At 38.3% G+C, this 23861-nt stretch overlaps 7 protein-coding genes across 7 annotated transcripts; 3 read left to right on the top strand and 4 right to left on the bottom strand.

Annotated features, from left to right (window-relative positions):
• Positions 1-1635: 1635 nt before the first annotated feature.
• Positions 1636-3418, bottom strand: GCK72_020948 (uncharacterized protein; the record flags this gene model as incomplete). Its single annotated transcript, XM_003100507.2, has 2 exons — positions 1636-2372; positions 3115-3418. The coding sequence occupies 2 exons, from the start codon at positions 3416-3418 to the stop codon at positions 1636-1638; spliced, it is 1041 nt and encodes a 346-aa protein (XP_003100555.2).
• Positions 3419-4496: 1078 nt separating this feature from the next.
• On the bottom strand, positions 4497-5077 carry GCK72_020949 (uncharacterized protein; the record flags this gene model as incomplete). The annotated part of the gene is made up of 2 exons (XM_003100437.2): positions 4497-4774; positions 4990-5077. 2 exons carry the CDS (start codon positions 5075-5077, stop codon positions 4497-4499), a joined length of 366 nt encoding a protein of 121 aa, XP_003100485.2.
• Positions 5078-8086: 3009 nt separating this feature from the next.
• Positions 8087-10268, top strand: GCK72_020950 (uncharacterized protein; the record flags this gene model as incomplete). The annotated part of the gene is made up of 5 exons (XM_003100482.2): positions 8087-8107; positions 8163-8321; positions 8390-8725; positions 9820-10004; positions 10151-10268. The coding sequence occupies 5 exons, from the start codon at positions 8087-8089 to the stop codon at positions 10266-10268; spliced, it is 819 nt and encodes a 272-aa protein (XP_003100530.2).
• Positions 10269-11089: 821 nt separating this feature from the next.
• Positions 11090-13675, top strand: GCK72_020951 (uncharacterized protein; the record flags this gene model as incomplete). The annotated part of the gene is made up of 4 exons (XM_053733902.1): positions 11090-11221; positions 11445-11695; positions 12286-13075; positions 13574-13675. The coding sequence occupies 4 exons, from the start codon at positions 11090-11092 to the stop codon at positions 13673-13675; spliced, it is 1275 nt and encodes a 424-aa protein (XP_053582815.1).
• Positions 13676-14149: 474 nt separating this feature from the next.
• Positions 14150-15532, bottom strand: GCK72_020952 (uncharacterized protein; the record flags this gene model as incomplete). Its single annotated transcript, XM_003100523.2, has 3 exons — positions 14150-14276; positions 14320-14493; positions 15087-15532. The coding sequence occupies 3 exons, from the start codon at positions 15530-15532 to the stop codon at positions 14150-14152; spliced, it is 747 nt and encodes a 248-aa protein (XP_003100571.2).
• Positions 15533-16492: 960 nt separating this feature from the next.
• On the bottom strand, positions 16493-18552 carry GCK72_020953 (uncharacterized protein; the record flags this gene model as incomplete). Its single annotated transcript, XM_053733903.1, has 6 exons — positions 16493-17002; positions 17050-17403; positions 17456-17957; positions 18076-18153; positions 18211-18369; positions 18419-18552. The coding sequence occupies 6 exons, from the start codon at positions 18550-18552 to the stop codon at positions 16493-16495; spliced, it is 1737 nt and encodes a 578-aa protein (XP_053582816.1).
• A 2709-nt stretch (positions 18553-21261) lies between these two features.
• Positions 21262-23774, top strand: GCK72_020954 (uncharacterized protein; the record flags this gene model as incomplete). The annotated part of the gene is made up of 5 exons (XM_053733904.1): positions 21262-21840; positions 21941-22192; positions 22638-22711; positions 22762-23464; positions 23514-23774. 5 exons carry the CDS (start codon positions 21262-21264, stop codon positions 23772-23774), a joined length of 1869 nt encoding a protein of 622 aa, XP_053582817.1.
• Positions 23775-23861: the final 87 nt, after the last annotated feature.

Raw genomic sequence — 23861 nt, forward strand, 5'->3', positions numbered from 1 at the left:
GAACTTCCGGGCGAAATTAAATCCTTGCCATTGTTTATACTAGCCGTTGACCTGTTCTGGCTGCTAATCCCTCTTAGCTCTATGGCATTTTTGATTGTGGCAGAATGTGTTGTATTTGTTGTATTGATCAATCGGAATCTGAAAACCAGTTCGAAACAAGCGACGCTATCAAAAACTACAATTAAATTTCAGAAGAAATTCTTACGAGCGTTATATTTGCAGGTAGAAACTATATAATTTCCGAAAACTGTTTTCATCTTTTATCTGTCATTTCAGGCTTCAGTATCCTGCTTTTACTTCTCCATTCCAACATCCTATACCCTGTTCTCCCAATTTTCTGGTATTTATAGTCAGGGACTCATACATTTCGTGTTAATCATTGCATCTACACACGGCTTCAGCTCTACTCTAGTCATGATATGGGCTCACAAACCTTATCGAGATTTTTGTTTTAAAATTATCGTTTGGATACAGGGAATTTTGAAAATCACGCCTTGTAAAGTAGTGCAGAAAGTGCCGAATAACCAGTGTTCTGCAACTATATTTGCTTGATATTTTCTTGTTTTTTTGAATAAAGATTTTACTAGCTTCTTCTCTTTCTCATTCCTCAATAAACTATATGAAAGCATCTGCGCTTTAAAAACAATTTGTGTAAAATTAGCGCGAAATTCAAAAATTGTTGTGCGAGTTCAAACCGAAAAAAATATCATCAGAAAAGTTTAACTCCCTATCGTTCGTCCACGTTATAAGCTCACCATTTGGCTGAGTGGCGACTCACTTGGCAGCCTGCCAAGTGATCTGCAAACGCGCTTCACTAGACTTCCGGCTTGGCGGGAAAATAATTTGATTTGGCATGGACTTAAAATGACCGTATGTGGAACCTGCACTGTTATAGTTTTGAACATTTTTACATTTTAAACAATTTTTAAAGTTCAATAAATAATCTTTATTATTAAAGTAAACGAATTTCAGATTAAGTCTCAAATATGTTCCAGCTAGATGTGCAATCACAGGGTCTAGGAGTGAGTACTGAAAGTAGACACGCTCCGGGTGAGATTAGCAAAAATTTTAGCGCTAAATTAAAAATAAATGTTTTATTTAAGAATTTTAATCATTTTATCAATAGAATTGATCTCATAAAGACGTGCAACGGTCGAAAAACTGTCAAAAAATGCGGGAAAACTGGCATGGATCGGCTCGAAAAGTTTAACTTCGAATTGAAAAAAATTAAAATTTGAACTTACCGCCAATGTCTATTGGAGCGCGTACGATTTCAGTACTCACCCCTAGACCCTGTGTGCAATAAATAACAATTATTTTGCATAAAAATAACTTAGAAAATTGGGTTTCAAAGTTTTTTTGCCAGTATTTTTTGGATAATTTATGCCTCTCAACATTTTTTTATAAGGTAGGCAAAAAACATGGCAGAAAACCTCGGAAAATAAGGCGAAGACAGCGTAAACGCATTTGAATTTTATTTGTTTTATTCAAAGTCGGTTTTAATTGTTTTCCAATATTTTGTTGAACAAAAAAAAGAACATTTTCGGGATCAGAAAAAAATTTCTGATTTTTTGATGCATTTTTGATATTAAAAGGCCAAATCTGAAATTTGTCCCATCTACTTTATTATTTCTGTTAAATAACAACATTAACAATATTCACATTATACTGTAACCTAATATTCACATTCGATACATTCAATGTTGTCTTCATCTCCCCAATACTTTTCTTTTGACCAGCGTTACTCATTCTCCGAGATCTCCCTCTATCAAATAAATCCTGGACAACCATCCGATACGGTTTATGAATCCAAACCATTACAATAGTGGAGCTCAAGCCATGGAGGGAATAAATGATAAAGCAGATATTGTTGGCGGCTTGATTATAATAGTTGAAGGGTACAGCCACACCAAGATAGAATAAAGGGATACCCATATTAAGAAAAATCATAAAAATCTGGATATACAAAGCTCTTAGAAATTTGCGTTGCATAATCAGAGTATTCAATGAGATACTCATCAACCGAATCGCTTTCGTGGCTCCTTTATACATTAGTCCAACAAATATCAGAGCTTCAATCATTATGACTACACCCATTAGTACCACCGGCCCCACAACCATTGAGTACTCTGAAGCGATCACATAAATTGGAAGCCGACGGATATCATCTGAAAGATTTGGGAGCAATTCAAACAGTTTTTGGAGACCAGTGACTTGATCCGGGGCGTTGATATAAGCGGGAAGGAAAATAAGGAATGCGAGAAAGTAGTTGAATAGCATGCATGGGAATCGGAAGTGATGCCATATGGAGTTACGACCGAAGGATAAGTAGTAGCGGTTTTCGAAACAAGAGACAATTGCGGCGCAAACGACTGAAATGAGGGAATTAGGTTAGTTCTAATATGATTTGCCTGATACTGAGTTTTATGAGCTGAAAAATTTACGAGAATGTAGATTTCAGCGAGCTATGTGCTTCTGTCTTTCTATGGGTCCGGATGGCTATTTGTAATGTTAATACGCCGCGTGACGGGAAAAAGTGCCTAAAAACACAAAAACAACCAAAAAATCCAGTCCGAGGCACATTAACAAATAGCCATCCTTCCCGTAGTTAGTCACAAACATAGAACTCGCCGAGATCTACACTTTGGTATGTTTTCAACTTATAATATTCATTTTCTAGCAAGGTACAAGCCGGCCCGGTTTGCAAGCATTGTTCTAAACCGGGTGGTTTCGGAAAGCGTGGTTTAGAACCGGATCAGTTCGACACCATTAATCTGGATTAAACATTTCTGGCTTATCCGGTCGTTTTAAACCTATCCCTGTCCAAATGGGACGACTTATAACCATTTTAGAATTGTTCAGATCATTGTCTTTATTAAGGACGTTTGAAAACCGAATTGCTTTTGTTTAAACCATACAAAAACTCAGTAGGGCAATCGCCAATCCTATTATACTTTCGATAGTTTAAAGACACGTAGTTCAGAATAGATCGGTTCAAAATCATTATATAATGGCACCGCCCTTCCAGAACCTAGGATTTCAACCATTTTCAGACTGGACGTTTCAGAACCGCCCGTTTCAAAACGAAGACAAACTTTCGTTATGTAAACTCACTGCAAAACAACGTGACAACCATATAGATCTGCATTCCAGTCGACACCCCCATCCCACTCAAAACGCCCAACGGCACGCCAGCCATCGCAGGAAATAATACAAACGGTTTCGTGAAGAAAGTGATGCCCCAATCCAAGGCGACACTCCAAAAATGCAAGTTCAGCATGATCCATTTCACTGAATTCATCATTTTTGGAGTCTTCACGAGGATACAGTAGGCACCGAAGACGTGAAGTGGTAGAGCAATAATACTTATGATAAGTAGAGCGTTGGAAAAGAAATCAGGGGTATGCAGGTATGACATTTTAGAAGAGAAATGACTAAAATAATGAAAACATGAATGACAAAGAAAAAATAATAAGATAAAAGGAACATGTTTTCTTGTTACATCACATGAATGATTCGCTAATTAGGAGGGGATAAACAAACAAGGAAGGTGTGTGATGGTGTTCTGAGTAATAAGGAGAGGTTTTGAACAGAGCATTATTCTTGGTCTGGTTTGAATATTTTTGAGCACAACGGTTGTGCTCAGGGAAACGAAGATAACTGGAAAGTCAGAAGGCCGTCGAACGAAAAAAAAACAGACAGACTTTCAGATAGATGAAAACCTGCCGACATGTCAAGGCCCGAAAAAAAACTTTTTTTGACATTTTTTCAATTTTTCATCGAAAATGTGAGCATTTCTGATGATTTTTAAGAATCGCTTCTAATTCTGAATCATAGTCGAAATTTTAACTTTTCCGAGAAACAAATTCAAAAAAAATTTTGGAGCCAATTACCCTGCAGCAGACATTTATGATTGAAATCCACTGAATTGATGACCTAGAATTTAGTCGATACTGTCGATGTGTTTGATTACGACATTTGGACATAGAGACATACGGACAGACATTCGAACATCTGGACCAGAAAAACCGAAAAACTCGAAAAAAAAATTCTGTCTGAAAAAATGAGTTTTTCGGAGGCAAAAATCTTGCATTTGTATGAAAACTGTGAGTATTTCAAAGACAGACCCGAAAAACCCTGTTTTTAAATACAAAATAAGAAAAAAATCAAAGGAAAAAACACTATTTTTACTCAATTTTGGAAATTTTCTGGAGAAATTTCCAAAAGTTTTTGAACGGTTTTTTTTTCGATAACATTCCGAAAATTTTTTGCACAGACCTGATCTGGACATGCGGTCCAAGATGAGGGGGAAGCAACACCTTGTCAGATAGGCTCTGGAACTTTTAGACGGACATCTGGACTCACCGACTGACAGGCGGACTAAAACTCAAAGGCATCTGGACATCCGGACAGACTTGATTTAAAAAAAAGTTTAATTTTCATGAAAATCGCAACATTACAACCAAAAAAATGTTGAGATTCAAATTCAAAAAAAATCATTTTTTATTTTTCGCAAACATCATCACCATCCGCTTGTAGTCTTCAACCTGCGTCTCCAACGCCACAATTTGAGCTTCGAGTTCCACTTTTTGAGTCTCGAGACGTCGTTTCTCCTCTCGTGTCTCACGGATTTTCGCTTGACGCTTTTGACGGGATCGCTGGGAGGCGATGTTGTTCTTGTCACGCATCGAACGGTAGTCATTGGAGGAATCGGTAGAAACGGAAGAGGATTGACGTTTACAGGAGCGGCGTGGTTTGGGTTGAGATGGGGATTCTGGAATTATAATATGGTTAGACTATTAGCACGGCACGCTTCGTACAACCGCGCTCTACCGAAACCGAGAAAATTGCTTGCAAAATTGAGAGATTCAGAGAAAAAGAGACATTTTTCAATTTTTTTCGGCGGAGTTGTAAGAACTGTGCTGAGTTAATATTCCAGAATCGGATGTGGCGCGGTCGCGTCGCGGCTCTACAAAAACAAAAACTCACGTTGATTATTACTTTTTTGAAACTGAAATTCTGGCGGCGAAACATTTGGAACAGATGGATATTGCTCATTGTAGACGTCGGAGTTCATGTTGAAAAATTCAAGATCCGAAGAACTAGAAGCGGTTGGTAGTGATTTTTGTGGTGGGTAGAAATCATTAAGTATGTTGGAAGAGGTACTTGGTATATTGTAGTTTGTAGTTTGGGGGATCTGAAATATATTGAAATTATACATATTATGGCGAAAGTCTGGGTGTGTTAAACAAACAATTGTAATTCACTTGAATTTTGACCTTGTAAAGATTTGATAACAGATTCAGAACCGTTATAACCTCAGTTTTCTAGCTATATAAAGTTTCAGTTAAATTTTGACGTTTTAGGGATTCCGCAACTGTTTTCAAATGCGACAAGGGAAGTACACGGTGGACCTATAAATTTGGCCCTAGGTACTTTTGACCATGAGGATATCAAATTTGCAAGAAAAATCTGCAAAATAGTCATGCGGACCGAGTTATGATATCAAACGTTTCCTATGGTTAAGCTTTTTACCTCGACGCATGCGCACGTTGAGGCCCATGCTACCTATGCAAACGCGCTCTAAAAAAGACATGGCCCGCATTACGTGGCGGTGAACATTAGAATCTATTTTCCTACAGAAAATTTTAGGATACGTGAAAATATTTTATTTCCACGTAGTTTCTCGTTGGAGCGTGTTCGCATAGGTAGCGTGGGCCTCAGCGGGATGCGGTCAACGGAAGTATCTACCACAACATGATCTTTGAAATTATATGCGGATTTTTCTTGCAGATTTGGAATCCTCAGGGTCAAAACTGCCTATGGTGAAGTTTATAGAAAATTTTCGACTCGATCCATCGTGTACTTCCTTTGTTAGGTAGGTCTAAACTTGCTCAGTTTTTGAAAAATCATATGGTTGTAACACTAGAATTCTGAGACCGGTTTCAGGCTTTTCATTGAAATTTTTTTGTAATCTGATACCTGAATCCTCAAAACTTTATCCTTCCAGTGATATACAGAATTGTTCGGTAAAAAGCTATTAATTCACTGAAAAGTGGAATAGAGGATTTTGAGACTGTTTTCCTTTCAAATTTCCTTAAAAAATATTTTTTTTCTTAAAGACTCACAAAATAGTTAAAGGAATTCTCCACGGTGCTGCTGCTGTCCGTTAAAGGAATGAACGTTGACGAAGCGGGAACACATTTTTCGAAAAAATCTTCTGGTAACTCGTCAAAGTCTAATGACAAACTAGCTTGCTAAAAAGCTAGAGAAAAAAATTGGTTTGGAGGCGGAGGGAAGTTGTGGAGTGGCCTTAGAGGCCGGTACCTGGAAAGAATATGGTTAAAAAACTATTTTAAATCACAAAATGTTTGAAATTTAGAAAATAAAAACTAATGAAACAAGGTCTTTGGTACGGCAGAGTAGACCGATAACAAAAATCGATAGAGGTACCTCCGTCAGTACTGGATTGCACAACGTTGGGCAATGCCTCTAGTAGGGAGGACTAGACAGTCAGAGAAAGGTTAGAGAGTGTGGAAATTGGGGAGGATTAGAGAATCAGAGACACTAAGAACAGTACAAATACTGGGTACACACCCTTGGAAGGGGGAATTAGTGTACTCGGAGAACGGGTGGGGGGAAGGTTAGGGGTCAAAGGTCCTTTAGGTTTTAGGAAGGTTCGGTGGTCCAGGTTTGCATAGTCGGGACAGGTTTATTCAGAATTGGGATTTGAGTTTACTGTTTGTTAGAAAAAAGCAGACTTGTCAACGGGCCGAAACGGGCCGAAACGGGCCGGCTCGTAACTCGCGTCAAAATGAATATTATTAGCTGGAAAATATACCAAAATGTAGATCACGACGAGTTCTATGCCCGTGACCTACTACGGGCCGGATGGCTATTCGTTAATGTGCCCCGGGCCGGAAAAAAGTGCCAAAAAACGCGAAAATGGCCAAAAAAGCCATTCTAGCCCGGCCCGCGGCATATTAACGAATAGACATCCGGCCCGCAGTAGGCCACGGAGATAGAACTCGCCGAGATCTACATTTTGGTATATTTTTCAGCTTATAATATTCAATTTGAGGCGAGTTACGAGCTGGCCCGTGTCGGCCCGTTGACAAGTATGGAAAAAAGCAAAAATTGTTTTGTAAAGTCGAAAAATTTTGACATCGATTAACTTTGAGAGCCCGTCATGGTCTCATTTATGATCCCATTTGAAAAAATGTTATATGGTTGTGTAGATCAAACCTAGACCTTCATTTTTGTAGTTGACCATTTTCTTATACGTTTCCTACCTGGAGAGTTATGGCTAGTTGAAGGGAGGTACCTATAAAACAGCCCATATCTTGCTGGGAACGGTCTGCACAAAAAAGTTGTCAACTACAAAAATACAGCTCTAGGTTTGATCTACATAAAAACATATAATTTGGAATATGGAGGAAGATATGCATTTATAAGAAAAAGAAAACACTTACCGTAAAAGGAGCACATAATTAAATATCAAAGTAAATAATTTAGCAACAAATAATTTCAGATGGGGAATTCAGATTGTTATGTTTCAGATACCGGGTCAATGATAAGTCAAAAGCAGTCACTGACACGGATGGGTTCTTAAATGTGTGGTATTTAGATATGTAATATTGCACAAGGTTGTGTCATTAGACTATTTTTTGATCCACAAAGAGGAGGGTGGCACGTGGTTGAGGTCAAGAAATAGATAGTAATGACTGGAAATCAGCAATTAATTTCTAGTTTTCAATCAGAATGTACATACTTTGAAAGGAAGGGTGTAGCAAAGCCTAAAAATAATCAAAATAGTTCAAAAAAATTTTCAAATTTCGATTTTTCTAACCAATCAAAAAATATAAACAATGGTTTTGGTATCAAAAGATAGCTGAAAAAATTCTCTATTTTCACATATAAATTTCATTTTAGAAAAATCGCAAATTATTAGTTTCTGACGCGTTTTTATTAAATTTGTATTAAATTCAATAAAACTTTGCGCTGCAAACGCGCTCCAGTGCCACGCGCTAGAGAGTGCGAGACGCAGAGAGTCGTCAAACAATTTCTATTCTTTGCACAGTAAATAATGTCAGAAACCACTCAAAATGTAAGATTTTTGATTATTTATTTTGTAAAATGATTAGAAAAAAATGTTCTTTCAGATAACATGCAAATGGAGTGGCTGCACGCATCGATTCGGCTCAGAAGTCGATATGAACATGCATGTAATGATGAATCACATGATTTTGCTGAATTATGGCGATTTTGTGTTGAAAAAACCGTTGGTTAATAGAAAAAGACCGGCGGAACCTCAACCTGAGGTAAAAAATATTTTTTTTCAGAAAAAATATATATTTAAAAAAAAAAATTTTTGAAAATTTTTTTTCAGCCGTCACCAGAAATTTCCGAAGTGTCGCCAGTCGTTCGGCAGCTAACAGCCACCGTAAAAGTCGAATCAAGACCTCCAGAAGTTGCTCCTGAATCCATCCCAATTCCTCCAAAAAAGCCAGTAAAACCCGACTCATCAAGCTCCGCCCCCTTGCCCATACCGCCCATTTCAATTCCTCCAAACCTTGAAGTCCCTATTCAATCTCGACAAGTCGCTGAGAATCTACAAAATTTTTTTAATTCTAATTGGAATCCGACGGCTATCGAAATGGATTCAGATGCCACGTCACTTCAGAATGGAGATGTGCTGGAGCAGATGGATGCGATTATGGCAGCGGTAGGTTGAAGAGCGGGAATGTGCAAAAAACTTTCCCGAAAAACTGTTTTTTTTTAAATTTCGAACCGAAAAAATCGAAAAAACGAGCTTTTCGAACACAAAAATCCGTGAATTTGTATGAAAACTGTAAGTATTTTAAGGAAAGAAATCTATAAGCATTTTTTAAGTACAAAATTAGAAAAATTTCAGGAGAAATCGAAAAATTACTTTTTTGTTACTATTTTTGAAAATTTCAGAAGAAATTTTCAAATTCTGGACGTTTTCAGAGAAAACTCGTATTTTTGAAAACTTACAAGAGAGAAAAATTTCGGAAAGCCGCTAAAATCCTGTTTCTCTGCCTGGTGCGCCTTTGACGCGTCGAAAAATTGCTAGACCACAATTCCAATCTCTTGTCCAATAGTTCTTGTTTCCACGAAATTTCCTTGTCTGGCGCGCCCTAGACGCGCTCAAAACATTAAAATTTCTGGCTGTCGCACCTTTGACGCATTCGAAGAACCCTTCAGTGTCTCATATCCTCCATGCGTCCAGTCTTAGATCCCGAATTCGTCTTTTCTGGGGCACCTTTGACGCGCTTGAAAAATTGAAAAACCCTCTCCGATCCAATGAACCCAGTTTTCTCATACTTGTTAAGACTCGGCTTCAAAAAATGAACCAATTTTTTAAAAACATTTTTTCAATTTTTCATCGAAAATGTAAAAATTTTCGATGATTTTCCAGAATTTCTTCCAATTCTGAATGACAGTCGAAAGTGTGACACATTCTGAGCCAGGCTGGCGTGCCTTTGACGCGTTTTTGAAATTGAAAATGTGAAAATTGTGAGTTGTTTGGCGTGCCTTTGACTCGTTTTCTGGAAAAGGAGAAATTTTTCGAGATTTTGACGCGTTTTTGATAATAGTGACAATTTCCGAGATTTTGACTCAATCTGAGCCCACCTGGCGTGTCTTTGACGCGTTTTTGAAAAAAAGTTACAATTTTGAATTTTGTCGCCAATTACCCGGGCCGTGACAATTATGAGATTATGAGACTATTTTTGTTAAAATTTTCGAAAAATCTTGTAGTGAAAGTGTGCTCTATAGAAATCTATCACATTTCAGCCCCAAAAACTGAGTGACGTCATCGACGAGATTCTCGAACGTCTCCGACCAATGAAACAGTTGGGATTCATCCGAGAGACCCGGCCGGTCTACTGTCTCATCTGTCTGAAATACGTGAAATCATTCCATGAGTGTAATTGGAAACACACGCCCGCCGAGGATCGAATCGCCGAAATGTGGTATCGGTGAGTTTTTTTGGGAAAAAATGCGAGATTTCGGCTATTTTCGAACTATTTTCACTGAAAATCTCCGAAAAAAAGAGAAGATCCGAAAAAATCCAATTTAAAACCTAATTTGCACAAATAATGAGTCAAATAATTTTAATTTCCAGTCGATTCGGAAAAGAACGCCCAAACGGAAAGAATCAATTAATGAAGGAACTTCTGGAGGTCAAAGGTTGGATATTGGAGGAGGAAGAGGCTGGAAACTTGCAGGATATCAATTTATAATAATTTATTAGTTCATAAACTTTATAACGATCTCAAATACAGTTTCATAATTTGTATTTATTTGCTTTAAAAATAAATAACCATCATTCGATCAGTGATGTCTCTTATCACTCTCTTTGTGTACCCAGTTGAACCGCCGAATGGCGTCAAAAATTCGGGGATTATTGGAGGGAAATGACCCTCCCAGAAATAAGAAAAGTATAAATTTCGAGAAAAAATTTATTGTTATCAAACATTTTATTTTGTGATTTATTCTTCTTATCAGTGCAATTTCTGTGCACTAAAAAAATTTCCACACTTAAAAAAATTTTTGAGAAATTTTCGTTTTTGATTTTTTGACAGTCAATGCGCTCTATTGATAATTTGGGAGAGAGAGGAAGAGAACCGCAGAGAAACATACATTACAGAGAAATTTCGGTAGAGCGCGATTACAAAGGCTGACTTTGGCAAGTGCGCTCCATCGAAAATGGAACACTTGCAGGATTTCGGTGGAGCGAAGATGCAATTTATATTTTTCATTAAAATTATTAAAATTAGGTTTTTTGGTATCTTTTTCCCTTAAAATAGTGTGGAAACTAGAGAGACGCAGAGAAAAATATACATTTTTAGCGGGATCAGTAGAGCGAAGTTGCAAATAAGTTTTTTCGATATTTTTTCCATTTCACAAGGTTTTTGGAACTGCGCTCTATCAGAAATTTCACAAAAGCTGATTTTGGCAAGTGCGCTCTACCGAAATATTATTATTATTAGTTGCAAAAGCCAACCCCCCTGTGTTAGAAAAATCATGAGATTTTATTTTTCTAAAATTTTCAGCCAAAAAAATGGAGCAATGGAAGGTGATGGTACTAATCTGTCTATATGGTGCTGTGAAAGAGTTCCGGCCCACTGAACCATACATGTATGAGTATCAGCATACTACACTGAATATGTCGGAGCACACGTTGAATAGTCAGGTGGGTGAGAATTTGCAGTAGAGCGCAGTTGCATTATGCTACACTGATAAGATAATGAAAACACGCTCCAATGCTATTTTCTCATAATCTTCATTAGAGCGAACTTGCAAAGGCTTTAAAAAATAGGAAACTGTGCTTCATAGGAAGATATGCTCTATAGTGATTTTCCAAGTTTTTTTCATTAGAGCGCATTTTCTTCACAATAATGCAATCACTCTTCCAGGTTTACCCAATCTGGACGTACAGTTACCTCATCACCCTAATCCCCGCCTTCCTTCTAACCGACGTCTTCCTCTACAAACCTCTTCTAGTCTTCGAAGCATTCTCCTATTTCCTATGTTGGGTCATTTTCGTGTTCGGAAGAAGTGTCTGGAGTCAACAGGTGCTGGAGCTGATCTACGGATGGGCGACTGCAACGGAGATTGCATATTTCGCGTATATTTATGTGAAAGTTCCAAAAACCGAGTACAAGTCGTGAGTTCACTACCAAGATTGAGCGGAATTCGCACTCGGATTCCCTGCGGTTTTTTTGATGTTTTTTGCGCAAAGTTATCAGTTTTCACCAAACCAACGAAATTTAACACAAATATAACCGGAGTTTTTTACAACAAAATAACAATAAAATTGTCATAAATGACGTTTTATTCCGTTTCCCGTAAGTCTAAGCCAGAAGGCCGAAAGTCAGAGATCGTAAGCCTAAGCCTAAAGGCGTAAGCCTGAGGTCATAAGCCTAAAGACCGAAAGCCCAAGGCCGTAAGCCTAGGCAGAAAAGCCAAAAGCTAGAAATCGCGAGCCTAATCCAAAGACCGAAAGCCTAAGCCTAAGGTCATAAGCCTGAAGGCGTAAGCTTGAGGTCATGATACTAAAGCCCGTAAGCCTGAGATCGTAAGTCTCAGTCTAATAGTAAGGTCGTAATCCAGAGATCGCAAGCCTACGACTGAGATCCTAAACCTAACTAAGCCTAAAGCCCACTATTACGGTTCTGAGGAATTCCGCCTTCCGCTCTCCGCCATTCGAAAAACCGCAACCCTGGTTGCTACGCAGCAAATTCTAAATCCTTCCAGAGCCACCGCGTTCACCCGTGCCGCCCTTCTTGTCGGCCGATTCCTTGCCTACGCACTAGCTCAACTACTGATCGGAATGAACTGGGCATCCTACTCCACTCTGAATATTATCAGTTTAGTTGCCATGACCATTGCGGTGTTCCTTGCTCTCATTCTTCCACGTGTCGAATGGAAAGAAGCTTACGAGAAGAAGCTGGAGGATAACAATGTGCAAGGTGACTTGAAGGAGATTGTCGACCAATCGAGTTATATGGATTACCTCCGCATGTTTTTTGTGGGGCTCAGGCATAATTTGCTGGCGATTTATCGGAATCCTCTGATTCTTAAGTGGTCTGTCTGGTCGGCACTTTCCAGTTGTATCTTCTACCAAGTCACCAACTACACCCAGACACTTTGGGGTACTTTACCGGAATCTGAGAATCGATGGAATGGAATCACGGAGGCCCTGGTACCGCTACTAGGTATCCCGGCTGACTTGATTACCCGGCAGCTCAACGTGAATTGGAATAAGTGGGGAGACTTGCTCCTGGCAGTTGGCTCCGTGGGGCAAGCTGGTCTACTATTCTGGATGTCACAGTCCAATCATATTGTGGTACTGTATCTCAGTTACATTTTCTATCGTGTGATCTACCAACTGACCACTACCATTGCTCAGTCTACATTGGCATTTTCCTTGGATTCGAGACTGTTTGGATTGCTTTTTGGAATCAATACATTTGTGGCGCTTTTGATGCAATCAGTGTTGACTGCAGTGGTTATTGATTGGCAGAAATTGGAGATCAGACCGCAGGTGAGGAAGTGCGCTCGTGATGAGTCTACATTCTGTTGCAAAGGAAAACTAAAATTTTTGCAGATTCAGATACTTCAGATAATTCTAGACTAAAAATCGCTATACTCGATGCAATTCTCGCTATTTAGAGCTTTCATGGAAGAGTTTTTCCGCGCGGCAAGTTTTCGTGGTTTTTTCCCATACTTTTTTCGATATAACGTTGGAAATATTGAGGAAACAAGGAATCAAAAAAATTCTTGTCCGAGAGGACTACACGGCCACGCGGAAAAACTCTTCCATGAAAGCTCTGGATAGCGGAAATTGTGGCCTTCAGAGCATTTTTCTGAAATTTTTTTTTCTGAAAGTCCTTAAATCTTTTTGATCCTTCTGCGCCTAGAGCTTGATCTACTGGCACGCAACGCTTTCAGACATACGCGACGCGTCGCCGGAAGAAAATCTGAAAACCTAAAATCTACCAAAACGCTCCGCCCCTAAATCCCATACATTTTCTGTTTTCAGTTTGTCGTCTACTCCTGCTATCATCTCGTCGTCGCCATCTCTTTCGCCGCCATTTTTGGAATCTGGGCGACCCGACGATTCATCAAAACACGATCTAGTTAGATACCATTTATTAGAAATCTGAATAATAAAATTATTTTTCATGTGAAAGTAAATGTGATATCCATTGGAGCCACCGAGCCACGCTTTTCCACACTTGCTACCTGAAATTCCATTAAAATTTTGATATCAGAATTTTACTCAAAATTTAAGTACCTGTACAACATGAACCGGTTTAGGAGGTTTCCGAAAAAAGCTTAGCAAAGACTCCTGACACTGAGGGGATACCAGGACGCAGATAAAAAAGTGAGAGATAGAATTTAGGACGGGGAGTATAGTAGAGTAGAGGGAGAAAGATCTGAAAATCAGCGATTGCAAATTTTTGATTGCCAGAAGTTTTATTAGCACGGCCCGCTTCTTACAACCGCGCTCTACCGAAACCGAAGAGAATTATGTGCGAAATTGAGAGATTCAGAGAAAAAAGACATTTCTCAAGGGGATTTTGGCGGAGCACAGTTGTAAGAACTGCGGGAATACCTACATAACCATGGAGTGTTCCGGGTAGATCAGCTGCAAGACATTTATAGAAGTGCCTGGGATTCCAGATAATATATATGGTATCATGAAGATAAGGATGAGTCGAGTGAGGTTTTCTCGTTTTTTCCTTTAAAAAGTTTAATTAGTTCCAGTAGAACGTATTTGCTTACCTTTCATCCACACATTTGGCTTTCTCCGCTTTGAACAATAGCGCCATCAAAATCACTTCCATAAAATTTGGAATCAGCTTCACTATCCCATCAAGTATCAAAATCCTGTCATGGAGGACTCGATGCTTCTGAGCCACCACGATTTCGTATCGAGTTCCGGTGCCAGGGGAGCAGCTGGAAATAATTTGAAATTTTGAATTTTCTCTTATATGACGTGTCATTGACTTATATGACGTGTCATTGACACCTTTTTAACGGAGACTGCAATTTTTGAATATTCAATCAAAAAACCGTAAATTTTCAGACTTTCGGTCACAAAAATTTGGCGAATCGTTAATTTTCTTCATAAAATCTGAATTTTCCAACTTTTTACCAAAAAAACGCGGAACAGACGCCCCAGGCATGTTTTTGAGAAACTGGCGCGCCTTCGACGCGTTCCAGTCCTCATATTTCATTGGAAAAATGTCTGCTGGGGCGCCGCCGACGCGTTTTACTTTGAAAAAAGACAATTTTTCATATCTCACATGAAAACCGTAAAATCATCAGGTTTCTGGAGAAAAATTGAATTTTTCTACGATCCAGAAAAAACGCGTCCAAGGCGCGCCAGACTCGAAATTTTCCATTTTCTAACGGTTTTGTATTACCACGGCACGCTTCTTACAACCGAGCTCTACCGAAACCCAAGAAAATTATGTGCGAAATTGAGAGACTCAGAGAAAAAGAGACATTTTTCGCTGGAGCGCAGTTGTAAGAGGCTGCCAACTCACCCCTCTTCCATTATCTCCACTGGCATCACAACATTCCTCAAATTCACCAAATACGACCAAACTACAGACAACAAAACGAAACAGAATACGGTAGTCATCACTTTTGTAGGCTTTGTTACTTTCATGACCTCATAGACACATATGAGAAGAGCCAACCAGATGGAGACCCTTTGGAAGGTGTCGGAAAATATTGTGCCGAGCAAATAAGAGATTGTGTCGAGGAGTGTCTTGCAATTGCCGGAATTCTCGTGAATCCAGAAAGGGGAAAACGCAAAAAATGTGGAGATTTGAGAGAGAATATCAGAGAAACATATCCACGTCATCAATCGATACGTGGCGTTGGCGCGCAATTCTTTTTGAAGGAGGACAAGTATTTGGAGAAGGTTTATAAAAATTCCGATGAATTGGAAGATGGAGAGGAAGTAGAGGAATAGAATGGATTCCATGACAATTGAAAAGAAGTGAGTAAATTCGAAATGAAAAAAAAGTTGTTAGAAGTTTAAGTTTCAAAAAGAAATTTTGAAGGCTACCTAATTACTAGGTGAGCGAGGAAAATGGCAGGTGTTATCACTTTATTTGAAAATTAATAGTTCGATAGATACATTGGAAACCAAACATTCCAATTTCAGAAAATTTTAGTCAAACGTTTCCTATGGTGAAGCTTCGCGATTTGCGGTCTGACGAAATGACTAAAATTTGACGGCTCATAACTCCGTCCACAGAAGAATTCAGCTGAATTATATTTCAGATTCGGAATTTACGAACTTGACAGTATCAGGAAGCATTTCTTGATTTGTTTGAATAAGGACACTAAAAAACAAAACAGGTATGCGTATACGGTAAAATGTGTGATGGGTTACTCTCTAACTTTATTATATTTCCCGTTTAGACCCAGCCGGTTGACAGAAATCTCACCTTGGTATTCACATAGTGAAGGTAATTGTTTATTTGAACAGTTTTTATTGAACAGAAAGATAGAACTTTAATATTTGAAACAATACAACAACAACAATTTGGAACAATGAGAAAAACAGTACATAAAGCAACAAAAAAGAAAATAACCCGGGTGAGAAAAAATATTGATTTAACAAAATACTGAAAACGAGTTATAAAGGAATTGAGGTGATTATGAAATGTTACATCGTAGTAGAAATAAAGAAATACAGAAATTTGGGGAGAGTGATTTGAAGGATTTATGAATTGGTTACACCAGAGAAGGGAGAGATTGACGGTGCGGGAGATTTAGGTCTGAGATCTAGAAGAAACCGAGATCGCTAAAAATGATGGAGTCGAGAATGAGGAAGGAGTCAATGTGAGTTCTTGAGTGTCTCAGAATCAGATTCGGCAGCAATACATATCTGAAGAGGAAAATCTGGAAAAGGTGAAAATGAACAAGATTAGTTCAATTATGATGATTTCGAAAGGGGAAGTCTTACGAGACTAGGTTCTTCGTCAAATCCAGCGTCAGGTTCTTCGTTAGCTTCTTCGTCAAGTTCAGCGTCAAGCTCAGCGTCTGGTTCTGTGTCAGCTTCGCCATTCCGCACGACAGAGGACTCGCGACTGTCCTCCACAAGAAAGTTCCTGTGGAAAAAAGTTTCAAAACAAGGTTCTTGTCTTCTAGTTATTCCTTTGAACAGCTTCCATCTCTCAGCCATCATGCGCTTCACATCCTCTGCCATTGATCCGTACTTTTGAAAGCAATGAATATTGGTGGATAACAGCTGTTCCGGCCAACCTGCCAAACCGCAACCGACTAATGACTCGCGAATTGTTTCTTCTGGAATTGAATTCCAGGCGACTCGAATCCAATCAAAGACGTTCAAGGAAGATGGGATATCCTTGCTTATAGTCCTCCATTCTGCGTATTTTTGGCGGATTTTGGCTTGGAAAGCAGGCTTCCAGTAGACGTTTGTTGGCTGAAACAACTCATATGACTATTATATAATCAAAACAATCCCAAAACCTGAAAAACGTCAGCCACTTCTTCTGGAACAAACAAGGCATCCAGTTTGTTTTTCGATAAAAACTCCTTGACTATCTCGCTACGATTCGCTGCGTTGGATTCCCAGACGAGCAATCTGGACTTTGTGGAGTATTTGATTGTAGACACCAGGAATTGATAAACACAGTCATCATTCAGAACCGAATCTGGAGAAAACGTAAACTCAATTGTGTCTTGAAATATGTCGTAGAGCCTCTTCAGCGCATCTTCTGGCTTAAGATATTTCAAAGGAAGAATAACAAACGGTGGGTACTTGATGTACTGGAAACCATCTAATCTTGCGGTTAATATAACTTTCATGTGGACTGGTTGAAGCTGGAAAAAAGAAAAAGTACTTTCATTTGAGAAATTGACAAGAAATAACTACCTTGTAATCGTCGTACAAATTCACATCCAAACAAAGATCCACTTTGCCACACACTATTGTTTGGTCGTAAGATCTCTGCTTCAGAAATGTTTCGAGATCCCACGAATAGTCGATACATTTATCGACTGAGATTTCTTTCGGCCTGGAGATGTCAGGTATATTGTCCTCGAAATCAGGAGTGTTCGTGTTTGATTTGGATGGGGTTTGCACTACCGAAGCCTCCATGGAATCTCCAATTTCGACCTTATTTTGATTTAGCAGCTCGGACCCATCTTGATTTGATGATGATACCAAAAAAGTTGGTTTATCTTCTATTTTAGTTCCAAAAGGTTTTCCAGGCTCCGTGCTTGAATTTGTCGGATTCTGAACTCCTGGTTTGCCGATTCCCGGCTGAGGTCCGGAAACATATTCCTTCTGAGCATCACCGTCAATCTCATTATGGTCTCCTGGATTCATGGATGTAGATGTTGATGGAATCATGGATATTCCTGGCATATTTTTGCTGAAAACAAGATTATGATACCTCCCAAAAAATTAATTTCAGAAAATATAACATACATTGAATCATGGGAATCTGAGTCGATTTTCCTTATTTTTTTTCTGGACTAATCGAATCTGACTTTTCAATAACAATTGACGTGCTGCATGAAGGGGTGTCTTTGCCAGTATCTTCGATCTGATTGCTAGTGTCATTCACCCTGAAAAATATTACATTGATCTGTGACAGAACCTTAAATTGTTACCATTCAATGAACCTTGGATCAACTTTGTTCGAATTTTCCGATTTCAACAACTCTTTCCAAACTACATCAGCTGGTAGTATTTGAAGTTGATAGAAGATCGTACTAAATTGATAAATGCTGAGATTATAATATAGCTTTAGAAGCCTAGGGTCTGTGAGTATACATGATGCTCTGAAAATTGAGTAGAGAAATGATTGTATTCAAGAAATGGGATTCTTGCCTGGTTTCGATGAATGATAACGAGTATATTTCTTGAAAACTTTTCATCTGTCCTTTAAAGACGGATTCGCAAACATCTTTGACAGTGATAAAGCTTTTAGCGTTTTCTGTTTCCTTGAGAATATGTTCTAGCATATTTATTGAGGTTTCGGGGAGCCATTCATGTTTGAGTCTGAAAAATGAACGGAAAGGTAGTTGTATTTTCAATTTTTGTGATATCTTTCATATAGTCAAAAGACTATAAAATTGACCGTTTTCAATTGAAAATGTCCAACTTTGAGAATGTTTCATGGTATCACTGATTGTCCCATCAAGTAGATTTTTATTGGATCGTACCAATTAGAAGTAGAACTCCATTTTTGTAGTTGATAATTTTTTTGTACGGACACTCCCTAGAAAGTTATCACCGACTGAAACTGCCAAAGTTTATAACCTTTTGGCCATGAACCCTCCAATTTGATTTTTTTTAAATTTTTCGAGCTAAATATCACAAAATCGCTTAGATTTATAAAAAAAATTGTACACAGTTTGGCAATTAAGATCAAATTTAGTTTTATTGGTTAACCTAAATAAACATTTGCATATATCAATTATCTGCCAAATAAAGTTACTGCAATAAACTGTTTGAAAAAAAAACTTATTAAACATTTTTTCCAGAGTCAAATTTTTTGTGTTTTTGAGCATTTTGAGACTCAGAACTCTGAAAAAGTTCAGATTTTGAGCCTCTCAAATTTGGAGGTTCTTATATCATAATTTTTAGACATTCCTACCATTTATTGGTGTTTTTTTCTCATAAAACAACAATTTTTGAGCAATTTCAAATTTGTATTTTTTTTCCAGCAAAACTCACTCTTTTTCCGGTTCTCCGCTCATTTTTCTCTATTTGCAATTATTATTTGATTCCTTGATTTGATTATCTGAAAATATATAGTTCTAACTGAAAAATCCAAATTAACTTGCAATTACACCATCAATTTCGGAGCTATTGACATAAAAACCGTTCAAGATAACGAAAATACATTTCAAAAACATTGCCATCTCAAAATTAAGTGAAAATCCGCTAAAAATCTGATAGAAAAACAGTTTTACTCGAATTTGTATCGAAAAGAGGTGACGAGAGATGGAGAAGTAGAGAAATAGAGACACAAGAAATAAGAGAGACCGAAAGGAAAATAAAGACGCAGACATGGGGACACACACATTTATTCTCAATGTCTTCTTCCATAGTTGTCAAGGCCCGGCCCGGGCCGGGCCGGGCCGGGCCTTGTCGGCGAAATCAGGGCCCGGCCCGGCCCGAAGGCCCGGGCAAATTGGCGCGAAAGTCAAATTTTCAAATTTTTTCAAATTTTTTGTATCAGTCAGAATTAGAAGAAATTCTGAAAAATAGTCAAAAATGGTCACATTTCCGATGAAAAATTGAAAAAAATTGGAAAAAAAAATTGGAAAAAAAAGGTCGTTTTTGAAGCCGGGCCTTCGGGCCGGGCCGGGCCTTGAAAATTTTCTACCGGCCCGGCCCGGGCCTTGACAACTATGTCTTCTTCTTTTCTGTTTCGGAGTGTGGAAAAGGGTGAAGGGAGAGGGGGGAGGGGGTCACAATGTGATTTATGTTTGTAGAAAGAGATGGCTCGACGTTAGTTGGGTACTGTGAAAAAAATAAAATTTCGACAAGGATTTTCAAAAAAATTTCGCAGGCTGGAACACGCAAGCGCATAAAGTTGTGGGCGGAGCTTAAATTGCAAGCTTAAATAAGCGGCGCGGTTATAATTTCAGTTGTTTTCTTCAAATTAAGAAGTGCACCGCTTGCAGTTTAAGCTCCGAAAGCTTAAAACACATTGATAACTAAATATAGGACTAATTAAGTAGAAATCGTATTCAGAACGAAGTGTAATACCAATAATAGGGGGTAGGTGCTGGCCAAATTTTGAATCGCCAGCAGCTCAAAGGCAGGCTGCCGGCGGCCCGGGGTTTGAACTGCGGGTTATTCCCGTTTGAACCTCCTCCGGGCTGCCGATCACCCCTTTTCTCGGCATCCCCGTTTTACCTGTGTGTGTGGAGTAGTGGTTATCGTCTAACACACAGAAGGTCGGCGGTTCGATCCCGCCCGAGATCACCTCTTTTTGAGTTTTTCTTTCCTTTTTGAATCTGAACATGGAGAAATTGAGACTGACTTATTTAACTGTCATCTTCCACTGACCAGAAGAAAATTTTTTTCGATCGTTCATAATTCTCGAATATATTTTACTTACTACTAAAACGAATTGCTCTTGTCCCTCTGTTCACGGATATTTTGGTTGAAGTTATTTTGCTCTAAAAGTCCTGTCACATCGCTATTTTCTAAATCCTCAATTCTGGATATTTCTATTCTCCGGGGCTCTGTCTCGTTTTTCATTACAGTAGTCATTATACCATCAATACAAAAAAGAAAAACAGTTACCGTAAAACCTGTAATAGCTTGGCTGACTTTGAAAATTTGGTTTTTTTTTAAGCTGAAGTTATATTTTATGAATATTGAAATATGTCTTATCAGTTTGCAATTTCTTGGTATCTCTTTTGGGAACCGAGATTTGTATACCGCTTTGAACGGACGACACCGCTGGGTCCACCTTTATTACAGTCCCCTCAATTACAGGACGAAATGGTTTAGTTTTGAAAATAAGTCCTAGAGAGACATAACGATCAAAAGCGATGGGAACATTTTATGGTCGATATTAAAATTTAACTGTAAATAGATAAGAAATGGGAATAGTGAGAGAAAATGGCAATGTTGAAAGAATTTTTGTTTGTGTCCACTTTTTTCTCCCTTCTTTCTTCAACTTTTATTTTTCACTTTTTCATTGTAGAACAATGGTCATCCGCGCTTTCGAACTAGTCCACCACAAATCGAATGGCCGATTGGAAAGTCAACAAATTGTAATTGCAAACAACGCAATTATAAATTGTTTTATTGCCGATGGAGCCTTTCCCGATGGAGCCGTGAATGCAGTTGTAATGTACCAACAGTTTTTTGACGATTGCTTCATGGTCAGTGCTGAACCTCAAACTTCATTCGTCGAAAATTCAAATTTCGTATTAATTTTCTGTGAAGACTTGAGGGAGATTCTACTGGAACAAAACTTTGCTCTACAAGGTTTATCGATTTACACTGTGGGGGATTACGATTCCCCGGATTTCATCACTTCTCCAATCCTGGACACTATCAAGACTTCGCTGAGCCTTAAAAGTGTGAAAATGGTTATTGAGAGTTTGCATCTAGAGATTTTTCGGATAGAACAAGTATTGGATCTTCTTTCTTATATCAATCTGAAACGATTGAATCGCTTGGTTCTGAGAATTCCTGCTACCGATGCTCAAGTGGATTTCGAACAATTGTTGGCATTAGATATATGGAGAGAGTTTGAAAATTTTGTTGTGAAATGGCATACCGTATCTGCAAAGGAATTGATGTGTATTAATTAAAAAGGTTAGTGTGAACATAGCTGTTTCTAGCATTTTCCCTTTTTTGTATTGATTCGAACATTTTCAGATTCTCATCACATCTCGTATTTTCAAAACTATTCGCATCTGCTTTGAACACTTGGATCACGAAAAAGTCAAGGAAATCCTAAGTCAAAGAATCCATGGGAAAATCTGTCGATTACTCCGAGTACCGAATAGTATAAACCAGGTGTTGGCCACCGAATTGGACGAGAATAGCATCACGGTTTCCCGGGATCAAGATAAATACAAATACGATTTTCTTGCAACGGATGAGGACTTTATTCCGTTAGCAGTCAGCGTAAGTTGGTAGTTCGAAAATCATTTTCATATGAAAATAATGGTTTAATTCTGTCTGAAACCCGTTGAGATCGGTCGCAGTTGGGTTCGGACATACGCTGGCCGAAGAAAATTGGTGCTGTGGCCTCGACTTCGGCCATGTCGATTTTTTCTAATTTTGTCGCTGTTTTCGCTTATTTCTGTTGTTTTCTTTCAATGAGTTTAATAGTAAACGACAAAATTGATAGGAGCAAATTCGTCGCCAGGACTCAGCAGGGTGTCAGACCGAATTAAAAACTATTTCGATATGAAAATGAACTCGCATACTCACGTACTACATTGTTCTATGAAAAAATCAGAGTTGACCTTAGTACACTTTTAAACGGCTTTCTCAAAAAAAGTGTCAGTAATTGGTGGTTGTGAAAAACACTATGGTTCTCTAAACCATAAAGTACCGATTTTTTCAGAGTGATTGGTCGAAAACATTAGAAAACAAAACAATAATAGAATTACTGTTGGATCACCTTGGTTTCATTGAAATGTAAGTAATTCCATGTGTCCGAATATCAAAAATTGATTACTTTTCTCTAGTCAAACTCTCCGGAAAGTCTGCTCAAACATTCGTACGTGCATAGATCACTACAAGCCAGACCCAAATCTCACAAAACTTGGAATAATTGTGAAGGAATTATGTTATGGAGAGGTTGATATCAAGATGGGATTCATGGACGGGTCTTATCGGGAAACTTCATATGAAAAAGTGCAATATGGGTGTAAAGTCGGTGATATATTACTACCTGAGCAAGATATGCACGAAATTTGCCTAAACGATTTAATGACAATTATGCCTCGGAAAGAATTTCATTTGGAAGAATTCGAATTCGCTGTTCCCTGCACTCGATATAGTCATGTTCCGGAATTGTTTGCCCAGAAAAAAGAGTTTGTAGAAAAACTAGAGAAACTTCTAATCCCCAATAATGTGTTAATGAAAGCCCGGAAATTTATATATTTTGAAAACTGCCACGAAACGGATCAGATGCCTAATTCAATACTGTGGTTGGAACCAATCAGTTTAGAGCTTATTGAAATGCACTCAGACAAAAGAAGGGAAGCGAAAATGAATGAAGTGATGAAGTTGATAATGGACAGTAATCAATGGCAGTATGCAAAGGAGTATGTTATGAAAGAATTTGCTTTTTTGGGAAAAGTTAATCCCGATCAATTTGTTCACTTCTCGAAAATTGATATCACCGTCGAAAATTGGACAAACGAAGATTTTTTCAATTGGCAAGAGGTTAGGAAACTGAACACTACAGTAGCAAGCAAACAAAAATTATTTTCAGGAAGTACTCTACTCTCCGTCTTTCATTAAATACAAAATTTCGTTCCGAAACTGCTCAATCGATAATGACATCTACAACTTGCTAGGATTGCCATTTAGAACTGTCAATGGAAGAACTACTTGGTACTTTAAAATGCCTGAGAAGAATCTTGTACTTCATGTCATTTATTACGCATCAAAATCTGTTATTTTCACTCGTGTTGATATAGAAGATGTTCCAGAAGTAGTTGTTATGAATTTCGATGTTCAACTTATTGATTAGAGCTGTGAAGTTAGTAAACCTTTTCACTCCGATGATGTTATCATGTTGTTTGCAGAGTACATCAATAAAATACCTATCGATACCAAT

This window comes from Caenorhabditis remanei, chromosome V (genome assembly GCF_010183535.1).
Source record: "Caenorhabditis remanei strain PX506 chromosome V, whole genome shotgun sequence".
NCBI classification, from domain to species: domain Eukaryota; kingdom Metazoa; phylum Nematoda; class Chromadorea; order Rhabditida; family Rhabditidae; genus Caenorhabditis; species Caenorhabditis remanei.